The sequence below is a fragment of the Puntigrus tetrazona genome, chromosome 16 (assembly GCF_018831695.1).
Source record: "Puntigrus tetrazona isolate hp1 chromosome 16, ASM1883169v1, whole genome shotgun sequence".
NCBI lineage: Eukaryota > Metazoa > Chordata > Actinopteri > Cypriniformes > Cyprinidae > Puntigrus > Puntigrus tetrazona.
The window spans coordinates 14908286-14924672 of NC_056714.1; the positions used below are offsets into that span (position 1 = coordinate 14908286).

Below are 16387 nucleotides of genomic sequence, written 5' to 3' on the forward strand. Positions count from 1 at the left end.
TCAACCCTGGGACCTTATATAGACAGGTGTATGCCTTTACAAATCATGTCCAATCAACTGAATTTACCACAGGTGAACTCCAATGAAGCTGCTGAAACATCTCAAGAATGATCAGTGGAAACAGAATGTGCCTGAGCTCAATTTAGAGCTTCACGGCAAAGGCTGTGAATACTTATGTACATGTGATTTTTCAGGTTTTTTAATTTTAATAAATTTGCAACAATTTCAAAAAATCTTTTTTCACCTTGTCATCATGGGGTATTGTGTGTAGAATCTTGTGGAAATAAATGAATTTAATCCATTTTGGAATAAAGCTGTAACATAAAAAAATGTGGAAAAAGTGAAGCGCTATGAATACTTTCCGGATGCACTGTATAGTTCTGTTTGTCCACATAATGATTTAAAAACGCAAAAGGTACAGCAAAAAGCGGAAAAAATAACATTTATAAAGGGAACTAAATATATGTGTGCTTTTATACTTGAGTGTTTATATTCAAATAAATTTGCACTCTGTGTAGCATAATGGGAATATATGTTCAGACATTGCTAGACATTACTATAATCATGTGATGAGTACAGTACAATTTGGAATAAGAAATTACACAAAGACAATTTTTAAAAAAGATGAACATAAAAAAGCATGAACACGAATGAATTAACACTGATAAGCATCACATATCTTAATGTAAGTCTTTTTAAAAAATGAAATTGTATCATTTGTTTTATCACAGTTGTCGTTGTGTTTTAGCAGGAACGCACCAGGTGTGGATTCAAGAAGCTTGCTGTAAAACAATTCAGATATTATTTCAAATAGTTTAACACCTGTAACATTATTCTTTTTTTGAAGCAAGAGTTTAGACGTTTAAGATATTGAAGACATTTTGTATCTTTCCAAAATTGATTCATTCAAACTTCTGCCAGTTTCCTCCTTTCTTTGAGCTCACCTTGTGTTCCTCTGCGATGTTCCTCCTCAGACGATCCCAGAAATGTACTCTGTCACCTTCATCCTCTGGCCAGTCCAGATATGTGCGTGATCTCACCAGTCTGGCCAAACTATGGAAAGGAATGGTAAAAGTGCTTTATAAAATTAGAAAATCAATACAATATCTGATTGATTAGTAAATTAATAGTGTAGCGTTTAAATGTTAAAATTCATATCAATAAAATGATATTGTTGAAAAGTTCACTAAAGCTGCATTTACTTAAAATTAACAGTAGGCTTTTTACTTAAATTCAAATTCTCTAAACTTTAAATTCTAGTAGTTTGAAGGCGAGTTTAGTTCACCCCAAAATAAAAATGCTGTTATTAATTGTCGTGCCAAACACGTAAGCCTTCAAATGAAGATATTCATGATGAAATCAGAGAGCAATATGACACAGAAAGCAACGCAACTGAAATGTTCCCAGCTCCAGAAACATACATACATCAGTAAAACAGTCCATTTGACATCGGTGGATCAACTTCAGTTTTGCAATGCTAGAAAATGTAACTAAGGGGAGAAGAATGGTTAAGTAGATTATGTTATTTTTGTTTTCATTGCACAAAAAAAGTGTTCTTGTAGCGTGCAAAACTGTAGTTGAGCTACTGATGTCGCTCCGATTTCATCAAAGAAATTTTTTATTTGTGATCCAAAGATGAACAAAGGTATGACATGAGGATGAGTTATTAATAATGACAGAGCTTTAATTTTGGGGTGAACTTCCCCTTTAAAAACCAGTGTATTCCCTTGATGCAATTACAGCATTCCAGTTATCAGTGTCACATGATCCTTTAGAAATTATTTTTAAAAAATCAAAGGAACCTTAAAACCTTTATAAAGTAGCAAATATTACTAGATACATTGTCATTCAGTACTTCATAAACTCATTTCTGAATATGTTTCAGTTTCACAGTAAATGCACATTGTTCTTAAGTGGGTGGAATGTTCTCTAATTTTGCCATAATTACCGATGGAAAGCAGAAATCTCAAAAGGAGAGATGTGTTCGAGGAAGATGAGGATGAGACGGTGTTTTTGCTCCTCCAGCTGCCGGTGTGTGGCAACACGCATCTCCAGACCGCACCAGTCACTGCGCAGATACCGCCGACTGATCAAACAAACTGTGCACTCACTGCTGTAGATGCTCTCAGTGATGTTGTCCATGATATCTTTACCCACCTAAAATATGTTTCACAAGAAATTATTTTACAGTGAGACTACATCTTGATGGATAACAACCAAAAAAAGCCTACCTGCTCTAATGGCATGAACCTTGGTGCACTTTTTAGCAAGACACGAAATAGGTACCAATAAGTAAATATCACTACAGTTTCTAAAAGAAATGAACACTAGAGGCAGTAAAACAATAACATCTTCCTTTTCACACCAATTTAAAGATTTTCAATTAATTCATTCAATTAATGCTAGGATATTTGAAAACCGATGCTTTTGAATGTTAGCATCACACATATCCAGCTTGGGTTTTCATAGATAGGTCACTTTATTCAGTACACACAGGATATGGAGATACTTGAGATTCGAAGAGATCCGGTTTGAATCACAGGTAACTACGATTCAATAAAACAACAAATGCGTTTTTCAGTATTATATTCACATATAGAATCTGTGTTTTAGCACAAACTCAGTGGACATTTCTCTTTGAAACTGCGGCAAAATGTGCAGTAAGGTACATAAAAAAGGTGTAGTGCAAAAAGTGCACAGAGGTACATATCTTTATGAGACAGTTACATCAACAACTCAAGCTCAACTACTTTACATTCAGAAGATCACACAGAACTTCATTTCAAGCTCACCTCAAAGTCTCTGTTGTGCAGACACAGCCTCAGTCTCGGGTTCCCTTCTTCCTCCAGCCGAGGAGTCATCTCCCCCAGGACCCAGGCCTCATCTAGGCTACAGAAAGACACAAAGGCATCATACCGCATCTCCTGTATCTCCCCATCAGCACCCTCGACTCGTCTCCTCCTCCTGTGCCACTGCCTACCAAACTTCCTCTCCAGCCATCCTCTCAGGCGGAAGAAGAGGACTACAGAAGGCCAGCGAGCAAAGCGATATCCAATGGCTGCCGACAGCAGAAGACAAGCACTTGCGGCTGTGGCTACATAGCAAATGTACTGTTGGTCAGTCTGACACAGCTTCTCCATGGTCGCCAAGAAGTTGAGCTTCTGATAGCGCCAGACACACATCTGCTTCTTCAAGTAGATCACCTGCACTTTCTCAGTGCTTTCCGCCCAATCAAGGATCCAACCATTTTCACAACTGCACTGGAAATCCACTTTATCGAGAACAAATGCATTTAGAGCTGGAAGAACTTCGAACACACCATCAGTCAAGACCAGAGGACTATCACTGTACAGACGTAGCAGCTGCAGAGACGTCAGGTCTTTAAACATACTCTGAGTCAGGAAGTTCAAATGGCAGTTTACCAGCACAAGAGTCTGGAGGCTTGTTAGGTTCCAGAAGATGCTTCCGGCATCTGTATAGTTAGAAAAGCTCAGGTTGATGAGCTTGAGGCGCTTGAGATGGTGCAAAGTACTGATTTTAGTGTCCCTGAGAGGCGCTCGTTCAGCTCCTCCTGAGATCTCAAAAGATTCCAGGTTTGGAAAATAAGGTGCCATGAAGAAATTTTTGCATATGAAATAAGTGCAAATCACACTCAGCTCTCGAACTGCTGTAAAAACAGTAGTATTACAGTCTGCAAAATCCAGTCTGTCTCCATTTAGCTCCAAAACAAACGTTCCCTCAGGTTGTGATGTACGTCCCAGAAAAAAAGTAGTTCCATAATGTGCATCAATACTTAGTCGCTGTATTTTCAGTGGAAATCCGTTAAAAATCCTATTTAGATGCAACTCATAAATGAACTCCAGCTTACCCAGTGTCAGCTCACGAAGCTCCTGTTGATCCTGAAATGTTCCGTCCTCAATAGTTTTAATGATGTTATTATTGATATGCAGGACCTCCAAAGCCTTAAGAGATCTGAAATCCTTTGCAGAGAGCTGTAAGATCTTATTCCCATCGATTTTGAGAATTTTGAGGCGACTCACACCACGAAATGCATGCAACTGTAGGTTTTGTATGATGTTATTGCTGAGAAAGAGCTGCTCGAGAAAAGGCATGCAAACAAACTGGTCTCCGCCAACTTCTGAAATTGAGTTTCTGGTGAGGTCCAGCAAGGTTAAGGACCAGACAGTTCCATTCACAGCAGCACAGAAGGGAACATCTTTCAGATTCATATAGGACATTTGCAGTGCTTGAAAACCTGTGTTACCTGTCCAGAAACTGAAGTCCAGTTGGTCTATTTTTGACTTGCTGATGAGTAACTTTGTCAGAGTTGTCCCACACTCTTTTAATTCCTCTGCAGCCAATCTGTCAATTGAAGTAAAAATCAAGCTGAGGGACTGAATATGAAGGTTGGTGACCAGATGACACAAATCTTTGAAGTTTGTTGAATATTTTTTTAATACAGTTCCTGTCAAACTGAACTCGTTGACTTTTCCAATCCCAGACTGCCAAATACTATCTAGCGACTCACCTTTGTACTCCAAAAAAAGGCTGGAGAGATTCTGAAATGCAACTAGGGAGTTTGCTTTAATGACTTTGATACTGTTCCCTGTTATATAAAGGTTTTGAATACCAGAGAGGACAGTCACGGGCCATGTCTTTGATCCCACTGGACATCCTTCGGTCTCAATTGTTGAAATCCCACTGTCTATCACACTCAGGTTCTTCAGATGGGACATTCCATGTGGAAGATAACAGAAAATATCACCAAGGTCCTGTGCACAAGTTCTTCTTATCTCTAGTCTGGTTACGCTAATCAACGGATCAAACATATCGCTTGATACATTGACTAACTTAAGACCTATCAGTGTCAAATCCTCTAAACTGGACAAACCAGCAAATGCGAGAGATTCTATGGTGACGGACCTACATATTTCATCACTGAAAAGCACCGACAAATGCTTCAGATTGGGGAGTCCTGAAAAGGCACCAGATTGAACCCTCTCCAATCTCATGCCGTCTATTTGAAGGACCTCCAAAGAAGGTAAGCGTGAAAAGGCATCAGCAGGAATGCTTGAAATATCACCAACGATACAAAGGGATCTAACTTGAAGGCCTACCTCCGACAGGTCAGTGCGCAGGTCTATAATATTGCAGTCGGCATATAGACCCATTCCTGGATAATGGTTGCACTTTGGAGTCTTGGGCATGTCTCGGATGAGATGCTCCTCAATGGTTAAGCAGCGGTTATGTATAATAGTAAAAACGACATTGCAGACACATAAAACCAGTATAAATTTCCACCAGAAGCAAGAGAAACTGGAGACATGCACACCCATTGTTGAGACGAATCTACTCCCCTGCCTTCACGCTGTAGAAGATTGTTATTTGCGTTTAACCTCACACGGCACAAGACTCACTTCCTCTTTTACTATGAGAAAGAACAGGTTTTCTTTTTAGTAATCTTAGGTCTTGCCTTTTTGCTGTACAATTGTTTTCAAACCACCAGTTTGAATGTTTCTGAAATGCAACATTTTTAACTTCATTTTTATAACTGAAGGAAAGGTAAAAATACAGATGTTAAAATCTCACTCCATATATTCAATGAGGATATGCAATTTTCGTCAGAATAACTATAAATAAAAAATGTCAACACAGGATACAGTTTCTTTTGAGCTTGCTATTTATGATTCGCTTTATTTCATTAAATGACCTGGACAGTTTACTAAAGTTCTGGCATTGTAAATTGCTGCATGTGCACAAAACAAGCAAAAATAGCACACTTCACAGCTCATTTTAACCATGCATGCAGACATTCAGTTCAAATAAATTCAAAAACATTGCAGCAGAAGAGGAACTGAGAAAAGCGTTTTTTCTATTCCATCATTTCTATTCAGGAACTACAAACAATGTTTGACCGGTGCAGGCCTTCTTTAAGTTTTAAAAAATGCACAAATCTTACCGCAAACAAATAAAACAACATACATTACTGTATGTATCTGTTTATTCTGTGAAATGTTCCACAGCAAATACATTTCCCACTACAATAACCACAACCATCTGAACTTCAGCGATTAACAATTAAAAAACAAATTATACTCATCAACGTTGCACTTTTTGTTACAATCTAGTGGTCTGTGAAAAACGCATGCACGTTGCGTTTCAGTAGCTAAGCTTATAAAATACAGTTTTTGCATTCGACTGTTCAACCCAGCAAAAATTCTGTGAAAGCCAGACTTTAAAAGTGCTAGCAGTTTTGCTTGACAGCGTATAATTTGACAAAAGTGGAAAAAACCAAAAACGGATTCAGAGCAAAAAACCTAAATTGCACACCTTAAATTTGCAAACCTTACTGCATTACATACAACTAGGATGACCTGCGCTTTTCTTGTATTTATTTGTCACTTTTTTAATGACTACAAAGTTCCAGACAATACAAGCACTTTACTTTCTAACAATATCCTCCATTAAATGTTATAAATACTAGTGAAACTCTCAAACAAACCAATAAACATTGGGTCAGGAGACCCTAAGGACAAACAAAATAATTTAAAGAATTAAAATAAGTAAAGCCAAAATTATAGGCATAAAAAACCCTCCATCAGTCTATTTTATATTTGTACACTGTGTATGAGCTAAATCTGATCCTAAAATGTGTGGAGATCGTTATGTGACTCATTTAAAAGATTACGAACGACTTTACTAATCTGTAACGCTCATGCTCAACAGTTAACTACATTCTTCTGATAAATATTCCCACACAAATATTATATTTATGTGCCAGGTCGTAAATATAAACCTGATGTGCCGTAACAGTAGATCAGCTTTAAGAAAACTCCCACAGTTTTTGACATTGTTCCCTTCTTTTTTGGAGCTAGACTCATGAATATGTTCTTAGCAAAACAAAATTTAAAAAAATTAAATGATAAAAAAAATCTCAAATATTGTCTTAAGAACACAATTATTTTCTTTTTCAGAGGTTTTTTGGAATAGAATGATAAAATGACTTGTATAGCAACCTACTAAGGTTAAATTAGTTTTTATATTGCAACGGTTCACTTAATAGTTGGTAAATCTTAACAATAAACTTGTTTTGTCTAATAGCAACCTGTTTAATAACTTATTTCTAATCTTGAAAACACATCTGACAAACCTACAAGTATGCTACATTAATAAGTAAAATGCAGTAATATATGCATATTTGGCTAGTATTAATATGTTGTACTGCTTATATTTTAATATCACAACAGTCCAATTAATTTGTTAATTATCTGTGTAGTCTAAGATATAATTTAGAAATATTTTAAACATTTTTCAAAAATGTTCTCTTACAGCTTATTTTAAAAACCATCTCATTTCCTAAAATAAAAAATAAGAAAAAACATTTCATGAATCCAGCCCCAGATAAATGACTTGAAATGTCTGAACAGGCAACGCTTTATTTGATGTATAACATTTTGAAATAAAAGGTAAAAGTAATGAAAAATGACCAAAAACAGCTATTATGAGAAAGAAGTGAGGTTTTACAGTAATGCTTTATCTATGAAAAGAAAAAGCAAAGCCATACTGAATAAGCCGTTTAAAATGACACACCGCATTAGTAGGAAAATCAAGCTGTTTCTGGATGTACTTTTTTTTTTTTTAAACCTCTCTGAATGACCACGAGAAACCTTAACCTTTTACTCTTCTGCTCTCTTTCTTCTGCTCAACCTTCCTCACTTCCTCTGGAAGTGCAAATTTCTCCATTGCCTCCCTTTCAAATTCTTCCATCTCATCGTCGTCATCGTCTTCCTCGCTCTCCTCTCCCTCGCTGTCGCTCTCTTCTCCTTCAGCCATGTCCTCCAAAATGTCCCCCACGTCTTCCACGAATTCCCTGAAGGGCATCTGATCGTGAGCGAACACTCCATCCGTGAAGAACTCCTTCACCAGCTTACTGAGCTCCTCTTTCCTGGAGGTCTGGTCCTGATCCTGGAGCTTCTTCAGGTAGGACTGGAGAAGGCTCTGGAAGTCCTGCAGGCTGACGGGAGAGAGTCCCTCGACTCGAGCGCAGTCTGCCACACCGCTGCAGGTGTCCCGCGGCCCGTCATAGTGCTGAATGCGCTGTCTCTGTTTACTCCAGTAGTTCTCATGGTCGTAATGGTGATGGGAGGAGGTCTCGGCTGCTTCTTCATGCCCATGTTTCTTCTTGTGTTGTTTCTCCTTTTCATTGGGACTGTGATTTTTATGGTAAGGCGCCTTCTTTTTTTTCTCCTCCTGTCCTCCATCTCTTGACCATTCTTTATCTTTCGATTCTCTTTGTTTCTCTCTCCACTGCTTCTCCTCTTTTTCATCATACTCTTTTGGAAATTCTTTGTCTCCTTTCCATTTCTTGTCCGTTTTATCGTTGTGTTTTCCCTCACTCTTTTCCTTTCTCCATTCTTTTTCACCTTTCCTTTTCTCTTTCCCTTCTTTATGATCATTCCCACTATTCCGTTTGTCGCTTTTCCAGTCTTTGTCCTCTTTCCGCTCCCCTCTCTGTTTCCATTCTTTTTCCTCTCTCACTTTCTTGTTCCCAGCATCCTTCTTGTCTCCCCTCTTTTCATCCTGTCCTACATTTTTGTCTTTCTTCGGCTTTTTATCTTCCTTCCACTCTTTTTTCTCCTCCCACTTAAAATCTTTCTTTTCTTCACTTGCTTTGCCCATTTTATCATAATCTTGTTTTTTGTCCTTTTTCCACTCTTTTCTCTCCTCTTTTTGCTTCCCTTTTCCTGCCTCCTGGTGGCTTTTATCTTTTTTCCAGTCCTTCTGTTCCTTTGTATGTTTTCCCTCAGTCACTCTCTCCCTACTTTCCTTGTCGTCTTCCTTTTTTCCACTTTTCTTCCTTTTCCATTCTTTATCTCCCTTGCTTTGTTCCTTCTCCTCACTCTTTTTGTCCCAAGTCTTTCTGGGCTTCATATCATCACTTTTGTCTCCAGTAGAGGGCATCCGAGAAGCTCCAACAGATTCTGCTCTTCCTGGAAGAGAGTTAAGATTGAAAAGTTTTATTTAATTAAAAAATGCATTTCTTTTTTTCTTTTTTTTCCCCCCATGCATTGCCCACCAAAAAATAAATAAATCCTCAAATAAATAAATAAAATAAAAATAACATAAACCAAGAAATTACTATATGATTTATAATTTAATTTAAATTGCATTTTACTCAATGTTATTCAGATTTTTTAAAAGAAGAAAATACACAGAACACGTGTTTCATTGATGGATGACAGCTGTTGGCTGCACCTGTGCTCCGTGTGAGCTGTGAAACTTTAGCTCTCAGATGCTCCAGTTCCCTCTGTAGGGACGGCAGGGCCTCCAGCTCTTTCTTTGCTCTCACACTTTCTTCTTTCATTCTCTCGTTCTCTTGCGCCAGCTCCTTCTGAAGAGTAGGTACTCTGTCTAGTTCTCCTTTTATCCTCTCATACTCTTTCTCCAGCTCTTCTCTCCTCACACGCTCTTTCTCTCCTTCCTCTGCCCGAAGTTGCGCTGCTTTTAGTTCACCTTGATGTTGCTGAGTTCGCAAAACAGGAAATACAATGAACACTGATCAACAGAAACCCCATAAACTGAATCTTTTCCTGCCTATTTCTGACATAAAAGAGTATGATGTAATATCAGATCTACCCTTATTGAATATAGTAACGTAAATCACAACCGTGTTTGGTCACAGACACCTTGAACAGTATAAAAGGTCATTTACATATACACTGTTAAAGATTTGCTTGCAGCACCAGCCTATTTCCTCATAATTTTGTTTCACACTCTCTCTGTGACAATTAAACACTTGGCTTGATTTGGACTTCATTTGATTCAGATCTGCACATGTCTGTACCTGAAGCTGTTCCTGTAGTACCAGTATTTGCTGATCTTCCTTCACTTGTTTGCTTAAAATATCTGGAGGCTGAAGACCAACAGGCGTGTCTTTGGAGATCTCGGGATTCAGCCACTCCTATTAAACACACACACACACACACACACAGACAGAAAAACAACAGATGATATATTAGCCAAAATATATATTTTAGGTCTGTAAAATCACATATAAAAAAAGAGCAGATGAACTCACCTGATTTGTTGGGTCCTTCAGCTCTCTAACATCCATGTCTGCTTCTGAGGGAAAACACAGAAGAATAACATGACAACAATCACAATTCCATATGAATCAACAAAAAGCAGTGGTTAATGTGATAAAGATGAGAAAGCTAACATGTAGCCATAACACTCAGTAATTAGGGACTGAATGAGATTCACACAGATATCACACAGAAAGCATGAAGTTCTAGCAGTGACTTAAATATAACATACAATGTTCAGAAACCATTTTATAAATGCATGCACTATTCATGTCACTTTCATGTCACCATATCTGATATGATCTTTCACAGTTGTTCAGAATTCTTAAACATCCATGGGACAGTATTTTAAAATGCAACTTTCATGAGTTATTAAGCATCATGAGGCTTAGTTGAAAACATAATTTAGCCGGTGGCCTAAAAACTGCAACTCTCACCCAAAAATAAAAATAGATCATACTGTCATCATTTACTCACCCTCAAGTGGATCCATTCCTGTATGACTGGCTTTCTCATGTTGATCACAAAATAAGATATTTTGATAAATGTTAGTAAACAAACAGTGTCTGGGTCCTCTTTCTTCCATGCTATGAAAGTCAGTGAGGACCAACAACTGTTCGGTTACATTCAGCATTCATCAAAATATCTTTTTAATGTTCAACAAAAGAAGAAAACTCATACAGGTTTGGATCAACTTGAGCAAATGATAACAGTATTTTAAAAATCCCTTTAATTACATAATGGGTATTTTAATACATTTTATGAATATGCATTTTTCCAGATTCGCCTTATCCTTATCCAAATTATGAACAATTGGAAAGGTCACGGATCATTTGAATGTTGTTGTGGACAATGAGGGGCATCAGAGTCCAAAGGCTGAACACCAGTGGATCATATCCAGCACATATGCAAAAGCACATGCATATTTACAACAGCAGCATTCATTCACCAGCAAATTACATCGAGCTAAAGCATCTCGTTGTGCCATTCAAACTCACACAGACACACAAACACTCTCTCTTCCTACCACCATCCAGGTCCATGAGCATACCTGTGGAACAATACACCTCAGTCTCAGACACAGGAACATATTCAAATTCACTCTGTGATATGGGCCACTGCATATAGGTACTTTTGGTCACATGCCCCATTTTATGACAAACCATATTCAAAACCAGTTTGTCAAGGAGTATTAGAAAAAGTTGATTATAACCATCGCCATAAATGTGTGGTAATCTCTTATTATTTCTAAGGATGTAGTTCACGTAGACGTCTCTAGCGACTGAACCTATTAGCAATGGCCTAAGAGCATTCTATTAAACCAATTTATAAAATCATCAAAACTGAAAAAAAGATTCACAATTAAATAAAAAAATAAAAAAAAATTATTAATTCAAGCTGTTATCCTGTTATACTGTGATCTGTATTTCATTTGATTTAATTCAAACAAAGGGTCTCATTCTCACCAGAGAAGAAAATGGTCCCTAGTCCTAAAAGAATGACAGCTGCAAGGATGCACTTGTTTAAAGAAAAGACTGTTTCCTCTTCTCTTTGAGGTGGTTGAAAATCTTCCTCCTCCCCCTCTTCATCATCTTCTGCCTCAGTCTTGTCCAAAGAGCCCAGGTGGGAGATTTTTCTCTTTCGTAAACCATCCCCCTCCTTCCCGTTTGTTTCCAGTGCTTCTTTAGAATCTACGCAGAATGAGTGCACGTGATTATTGGGGATTTTCAGTAGGTATTAAAAAGAAAGAATTTATAAACAAATGCACAGTTGCATAAAAGAACAAACAACAACAACAACAACAACAACAAAAAAAACCCAACAAGCAGTCTTTTTCCAGCTGGTTAGTACAGGAGACAAATAGCTGTTTTTTTACATAGTTTAAAGTGGCTTTTATGGGTGCTTCATATAATAGCTACCATTATTTGCAAGAGTAGGACACGAACATCCTTTTTTGGCCCTGGAACATATTATTAAGCATTCGCTGTTCTCTGATTGTAGGGTTAGGGCTGTCTGGCGAATCAAGGCTATGCTCGTGTACTGAGACTGAGGCTCTATTTCTGGAGCTCCCCACGGTCACGTCATCAGTCTGGTCTCCAGCTTCAGTGATCTAGCATTCAACTCCTCTCAAGACACATTAGCAAGCTGACAAAACTAGCCATACTGAAGCATTTCCAAGCTAAATTATCATACGTGCAAAACCATTCAAAAGTTTGGGGTCAGAAAGATTCTTTTAAGGATATTAATGTACTTATTCCTCAAGAATGCATTAAATTGATCAAATGCGATTTCCATTTCAAATAAATCTGTTCTTTTGAACTTTCTATTCAAATAATTATATTAAATTCTTTTCTTAAACTTTAAATTATATTAAAATAGAATAGATTCTAGTACATAAAAAATAAATAAATAAATAAATAAATAAATAACAATATGACTTTTTTACTAAATTAAGCATTGGTGAGCACGAGAGATTTGGAAAAATATGCTAAAAACCTTCAAGCCTAAACGTTTGAATTGTAGTGTAAGCTTTGTTACACCAGATACTGAAAGAACCAGTGCCAAAGTTTTTTTTTTTTGCTGTAGCCTCATGCCTTTCTTCAAAATACATGAAAGAGCATACTTTTCTTAAAGACAAATGCTGACACAATTTTACATTTAAAAAGATTGGGAAAAAAAGCACAATAAAATCTGTAGTGTTTTCAGGATGCAGGTACAAGCTAATTTTCATCTTAAGGAAGAGAGCGGAAAAACAGAGAGAATGATGCATCAGAAATGTAATCAGAGCGGGCACGCTGTATTCATGTATAAACAAACAGAAATCAAGCTGTCAGGCTGCCACCAGTCATCATGCAAGCCCATCATTATTCCGTAACAGACCTGCCAACTGCAGTTAAGATCCATTTTGACCACCAGCAACACTTTAAAGATATATACAGCACTTAAAGACAACAAATATTAAAAACAAACTAAAAAGAGATAAAAGGTATCACTTTTGTCTCTCACCTTCATTGGTGGTTTTTCTCATTGAATCCTCATCCGATTTAAACAAGTCTCTTTCCTGACAAACTGAAGCAGGAAGTGGACTTGATCCAGAGGTAGAACTTATGTGAGTGTAAGTGTCAGAGAAAGAATCGACATCAGGGCTGGGAATAACTGGGTTCTCCGAGTGACCTTGTTTCTCATGGTCAGCTGTCCAGGAGCTGATGTCCTCAACGGTGCCACTGATCGAGCTGGGCTCTTCACTCACATGTGCTGCATTCAGCTGGGCCCGACCCTCACTCGTCTCTGGAGACGTTACCTGCTTAACATTTTGAAAGATTTAGTGGTTATTTCACAGTTAAAAAAAAAGTCTAAATGACAATTTTATTTTTTTGTGTGAGGTTATAGTTTTAGATCATCTAAAAAGGTTTCTTTGAAGAAGGACACCTGAGATGGCTCTAGAGGCTCTGACCCTTGGGTGAGAGCTGAGTCAGTGTCTGTGTCTGTGTCCGGCTGGTGAGCAGATGAGTGCTTCTCCAGGTCGCTGTGGGCCTCCGGGGAGGGCTCAGGTGCTTTTGAGATCTGCCCCTCGATCTTAAGACCTTCAGCTACAGGACCCTCATTCTCAGCTCCAGACTCCTGCACATAAAAAGTGCCTCTGTCAAACAAACCTAATCTCATACATAATTTGAGCTCTGTTTTGACACAATATCCAACAAAGTGAGTATTAATCTAGTTTAAAATCTGCTTTAAAAAAAGTGGCTTTTTTGTTTGTTTTTTTGGGGGGGTGTTTATTTTATTTTATTTTTTTGATGGATTTTCAAAACTTTAACTTTATAAGAAAAGATTACATTTAATAAAAATGTCACCATCAAGTAATTTTCCATATGTGAGCGTATGCTAAGATAAATGTAACATTATTATTATTATTATTATTATTATTATTATAATAATAATAATAATAATAATAATAATGTTCTTTTTATTTTTATTATTATACCACTACAACTACTACTAATATCATTAATAATTAGATTCATAAATAGTACTATAGCTGTCATAATGTGTGTGTACTGTGTATATGTATTTATATATATATATATAAATAAATGCACACATATGCATGTATATATTTCAGAAAAATGTGATGATGTGATGAATAAACAGAAGAGGCGTTTTCAAGCCACTGCATGTATGAATTTGCATATTAGGTTTAAATAAATTGACAGCTTGAACGTAATGTCATTAAACTTCAAGACACGTATGACACGAACACCAGGCCCCACACTGAAACACACCTTCACCTCCGGGGCAAGAAGAGTCCAGCTGTTGCTGTTTTCAGACATTGCCCCCTAGTGGCTCCGTCCAGCCACTGAAAAAACATGGGCACATTAGAAAATGATCAGGTCAATTTCAGTGATAAAGTAATAGACAAATACAACTACATTTAAAAGCCTTCTCGATTGTTGGTCGGGCTTCACTGCATGAGTCCTAAATGTTAAAATGCAGAAAGGATATGTAAAGGACCTTTACCGTACAGAAGTATTGGCGCACTTCACATATGCTGTACACATGAGACATATCATAATCGAAAAAGAACAACATTGATGTAATAGAGAAGGCGGTGAGTGAGTTCAGTGAGGACGGGATCTCCACTACAGTCCTCTACTAGTGAACCCCCCCCACACACACACACACACAGGAGTAAAGGAGAGAGTGAAAAGCTGGAACTGCAATGAAAGAGTTTTCACTTCATTAGTATTATCCTTGTGCTGTCCCATCGGTTACACCAACAGCTCCCTGGCTGGCAAATTTTTTGGCAAAGAACTGTGTAACTAAGGATGCTAAGTGAAACAGGCCCGAAGGCATTAATGCAAGGGAGAATGGTGGAGTTATACGCACACTGACAGCACTGAAAAAACAAAGCAATGGACCTACTGCTCACTACCACAAAACCCAGAAAGACGTGAGCTACTTTTCCAAGTGGGTCAAAGACTAACAGCCATTTCAATGAATTACAGCACCGTATTCAAACATTCTTCCATTTGTGCTAAATCTTTCGAATATTAAATAGATCTGAATATTAAACAGATCTGGTATGAACGGAGCAAGAATGGGATCCTGTTAAGCCGAAATGGTGAATCTTCCACGCAAATTTGAAAAACGAAAGAGGCCTAATCACCACTTCGTGACACACTTCACTCTTTAATAAGGATCTTTTTTCCTTTCGCAGTAATTTGGGTCTGCTAATAATGTGGCTCCCGTGAGAGTTTTTTTTCAATGTAGCCATGAGCCATGAGAGTTGAGGATATAGAAGAACGTCTGAAATAGATAACAGCTATAAATAACACAGAAAGAGGCACAAAGTGAGAATTTCTGAGACAATCCTATTACGAAGACTAAACAAAATACTGAGGAAATGTCTTAAATTCAAAAATAGTTATAAAATGTATTATGAATAAGTGATTTATATTAGAAGTTATTTTATTTAACGCCATCGCACAAAGTTAACACAGAGAAGAGTGTAGCTGTATTAAGCTCCTGAAATACTGACAAGTACTTTTTTAGGAATAATAATTGTATTATTATTTTATTATATTACAAGATAATAGAATTTTTTTTTGCGTATTTTACAGAAGCTTCATTAGGTGCCCTGTATCTCTCTTATCTCTCCCATCATCTCCTCCGACATAAAAATGTCCATACAAGGACACATATTCACGTCATGCGAATATCATCAGAATTATTATCATTTCCATGCGTCACACATAGCATGTTCTCTGTGTATGTGTCTCAGTGTATGTTTCACGGATGTTGGACGTCTTTGTACATTTTAAGCAGACACAGTTGTCAAAAGGGGAGTGTTCAATAAAACCCGCAGGCAAATGTCGAAGTTGCACTTTACATAAACACATGCACATGCCGGAAATATAGAAAAAACAAGCCCACAAGCTTCATGTGTGCGATGTGAGTTTGATTCAATACGAAAAATGTGTAAATGTATTAAGAGAGGAGCGTACCTGGTAACTCTGAAGTACCTTCCGGCTTTAAAACCGCTTTAATTTCCACCACTCTCTCGTGTCTTGTGCAAAGTTGCAATCTCAAGCGTGCAGTTTTGTTGACAGGCCTTCGGTCGCCAAAGTTTTCCACCAATCAGCGCTCGAAGTTGAGCTACGTCCCGCCCACATACTACCGTCTCCACCAATGACAGCATACTTTATCTTCCGTCCTTCAAAGCACACTTTTTTTCTTTTTCTTTTGTGACTGACAAACGCAGGTGACATGAAAATGAGGCGCATGTGCTCAAACAAATGGGATAA

The 16387-nt window shown here is 37.6% G+C and overlaps 2 protein-coding genes across 7 annotated transcripts; both read right to left on the minus strand.

The window, feature by feature from the left end:
• Positions 1-334: 334 nt before the first annotated feature.
• On the minus strand, positions 335-5361 carry LOC122359907 (toll-like receptor 12). 2 transcript variants are annotated; one of them, XM_043260128.1, is made up of 4 exons: positions 2793-5361; positions 1949-2157; positions 945-1053; positions 335-782 (listed from the first exon to the last, which is right to left on the minus strand). In XM_043260128.1, the coding sequence occupies exons 1-4, from the start codon at positions 5334-5336 to the stop codon at positions 771-773; spliced, it is 2874 nt and encodes a 957-aa protein (XP_043116063.1). In that variant the 5' UTR covers positions 5337-5361; the 3' UTR covers positions 335-770. The 2 variants fall into 2 exon arrangements, 1 of the variants encoding a protein (XP_043116063.1); XR_006252733.1 differs by lacking the exon at positions 335-782 and having other exon boundaries at positions 1040-1053; positions 1949-2068.
• Positions 5362-5662: 301 nt separating this feature from the next.
• Positions 5663-16232, minus strand: pbxip1b (pre-B-cell leukemia homeobox interacting protein 1b). 5 transcript variants are annotated; one of them, XM_043261039.1, is made up of 10 exons: positions 16088-16232; positions 14366-14439; positions 13515-13706; positions 13092-13386; positions 11552-11776; positions 11113-11136; positions 10079-10122; positions 9845-9961; positions 9256-9523; positions 5663-8990 (listed from the first exon to the last, which is right to left on the minus strand). In XM_043261039.1, exons 2-10 carry the CDS (start codon positions 14411-14413, stop codon positions 7669-7671), a joined length of 2535 nt encoding a protein of 844 aa, XP_043116974.1. In that variant the 5' UTR covers positions 14414-14439; positions 16088-16232; the 3' UTR covers positions 5663-7668. The 5 variants fall into 5 exon arrangements, with proteins under 5 accessions (XP_043116974.1, XP_043116975.1, XP_043116973.1 ...); XM_043261040.1 differs by having other exon boundaries at positions 10079-10119; positions 13092-13389; XM_043261038.1 differs by having other exon boundaries at positions 13092-13389.
• Between the last annotated feature and the right edge of the window lie 155 nt (positions 16233-16387).

Excerpts from the sequence above, each read along its gene's own strand:
- pbxip1b (XM_043261038.1), bottom strand. The coding sequence starts at position 14,413 with ATGTCTGAAAACAGCAACAGCTGGACTCTTCTTGCCCCGGAGGTGAAG. Across the intron at positions 11,137-11,551 it reads AGGGACCATTTTCTTCTCTG|GTATGCTCATGGACCTGGAT; the intron begins GTGAGAATGAGA and ends ATTGTTCCACAG. Across the intron at positions 8,991-9,255 it reads ACAGCTCACACGGAGCACAG|GAAGAGCAGAATCTGTTGGA; the intron begins GTGCAGCCAACA and ends ACTCTCTTCCAG.
- LOC122359907 (XM_043260128.1), bottom strand. The coding sequence starts at position 5,336 with ATGGGTGTGCATGTCTCCAGTTTCTCTTGCTTCTGGTGGAAATTTATA. Across the intron at positions 2,158-2,792 it reads TGCACAACAGAGACTTTGAG|GTGGGTAAAGATATCATGGA; the intron begins GTGAGCTTGAAA and ends AACATATTTTAG. Across the intron at positions 1,054-1,948 it reads GAGATTTCTGCTTTCCATCG|TTTGGCCAGACTGGTGAGAT; the intron begins GTAATTATGGCA and ends TCCTTTCCATAG.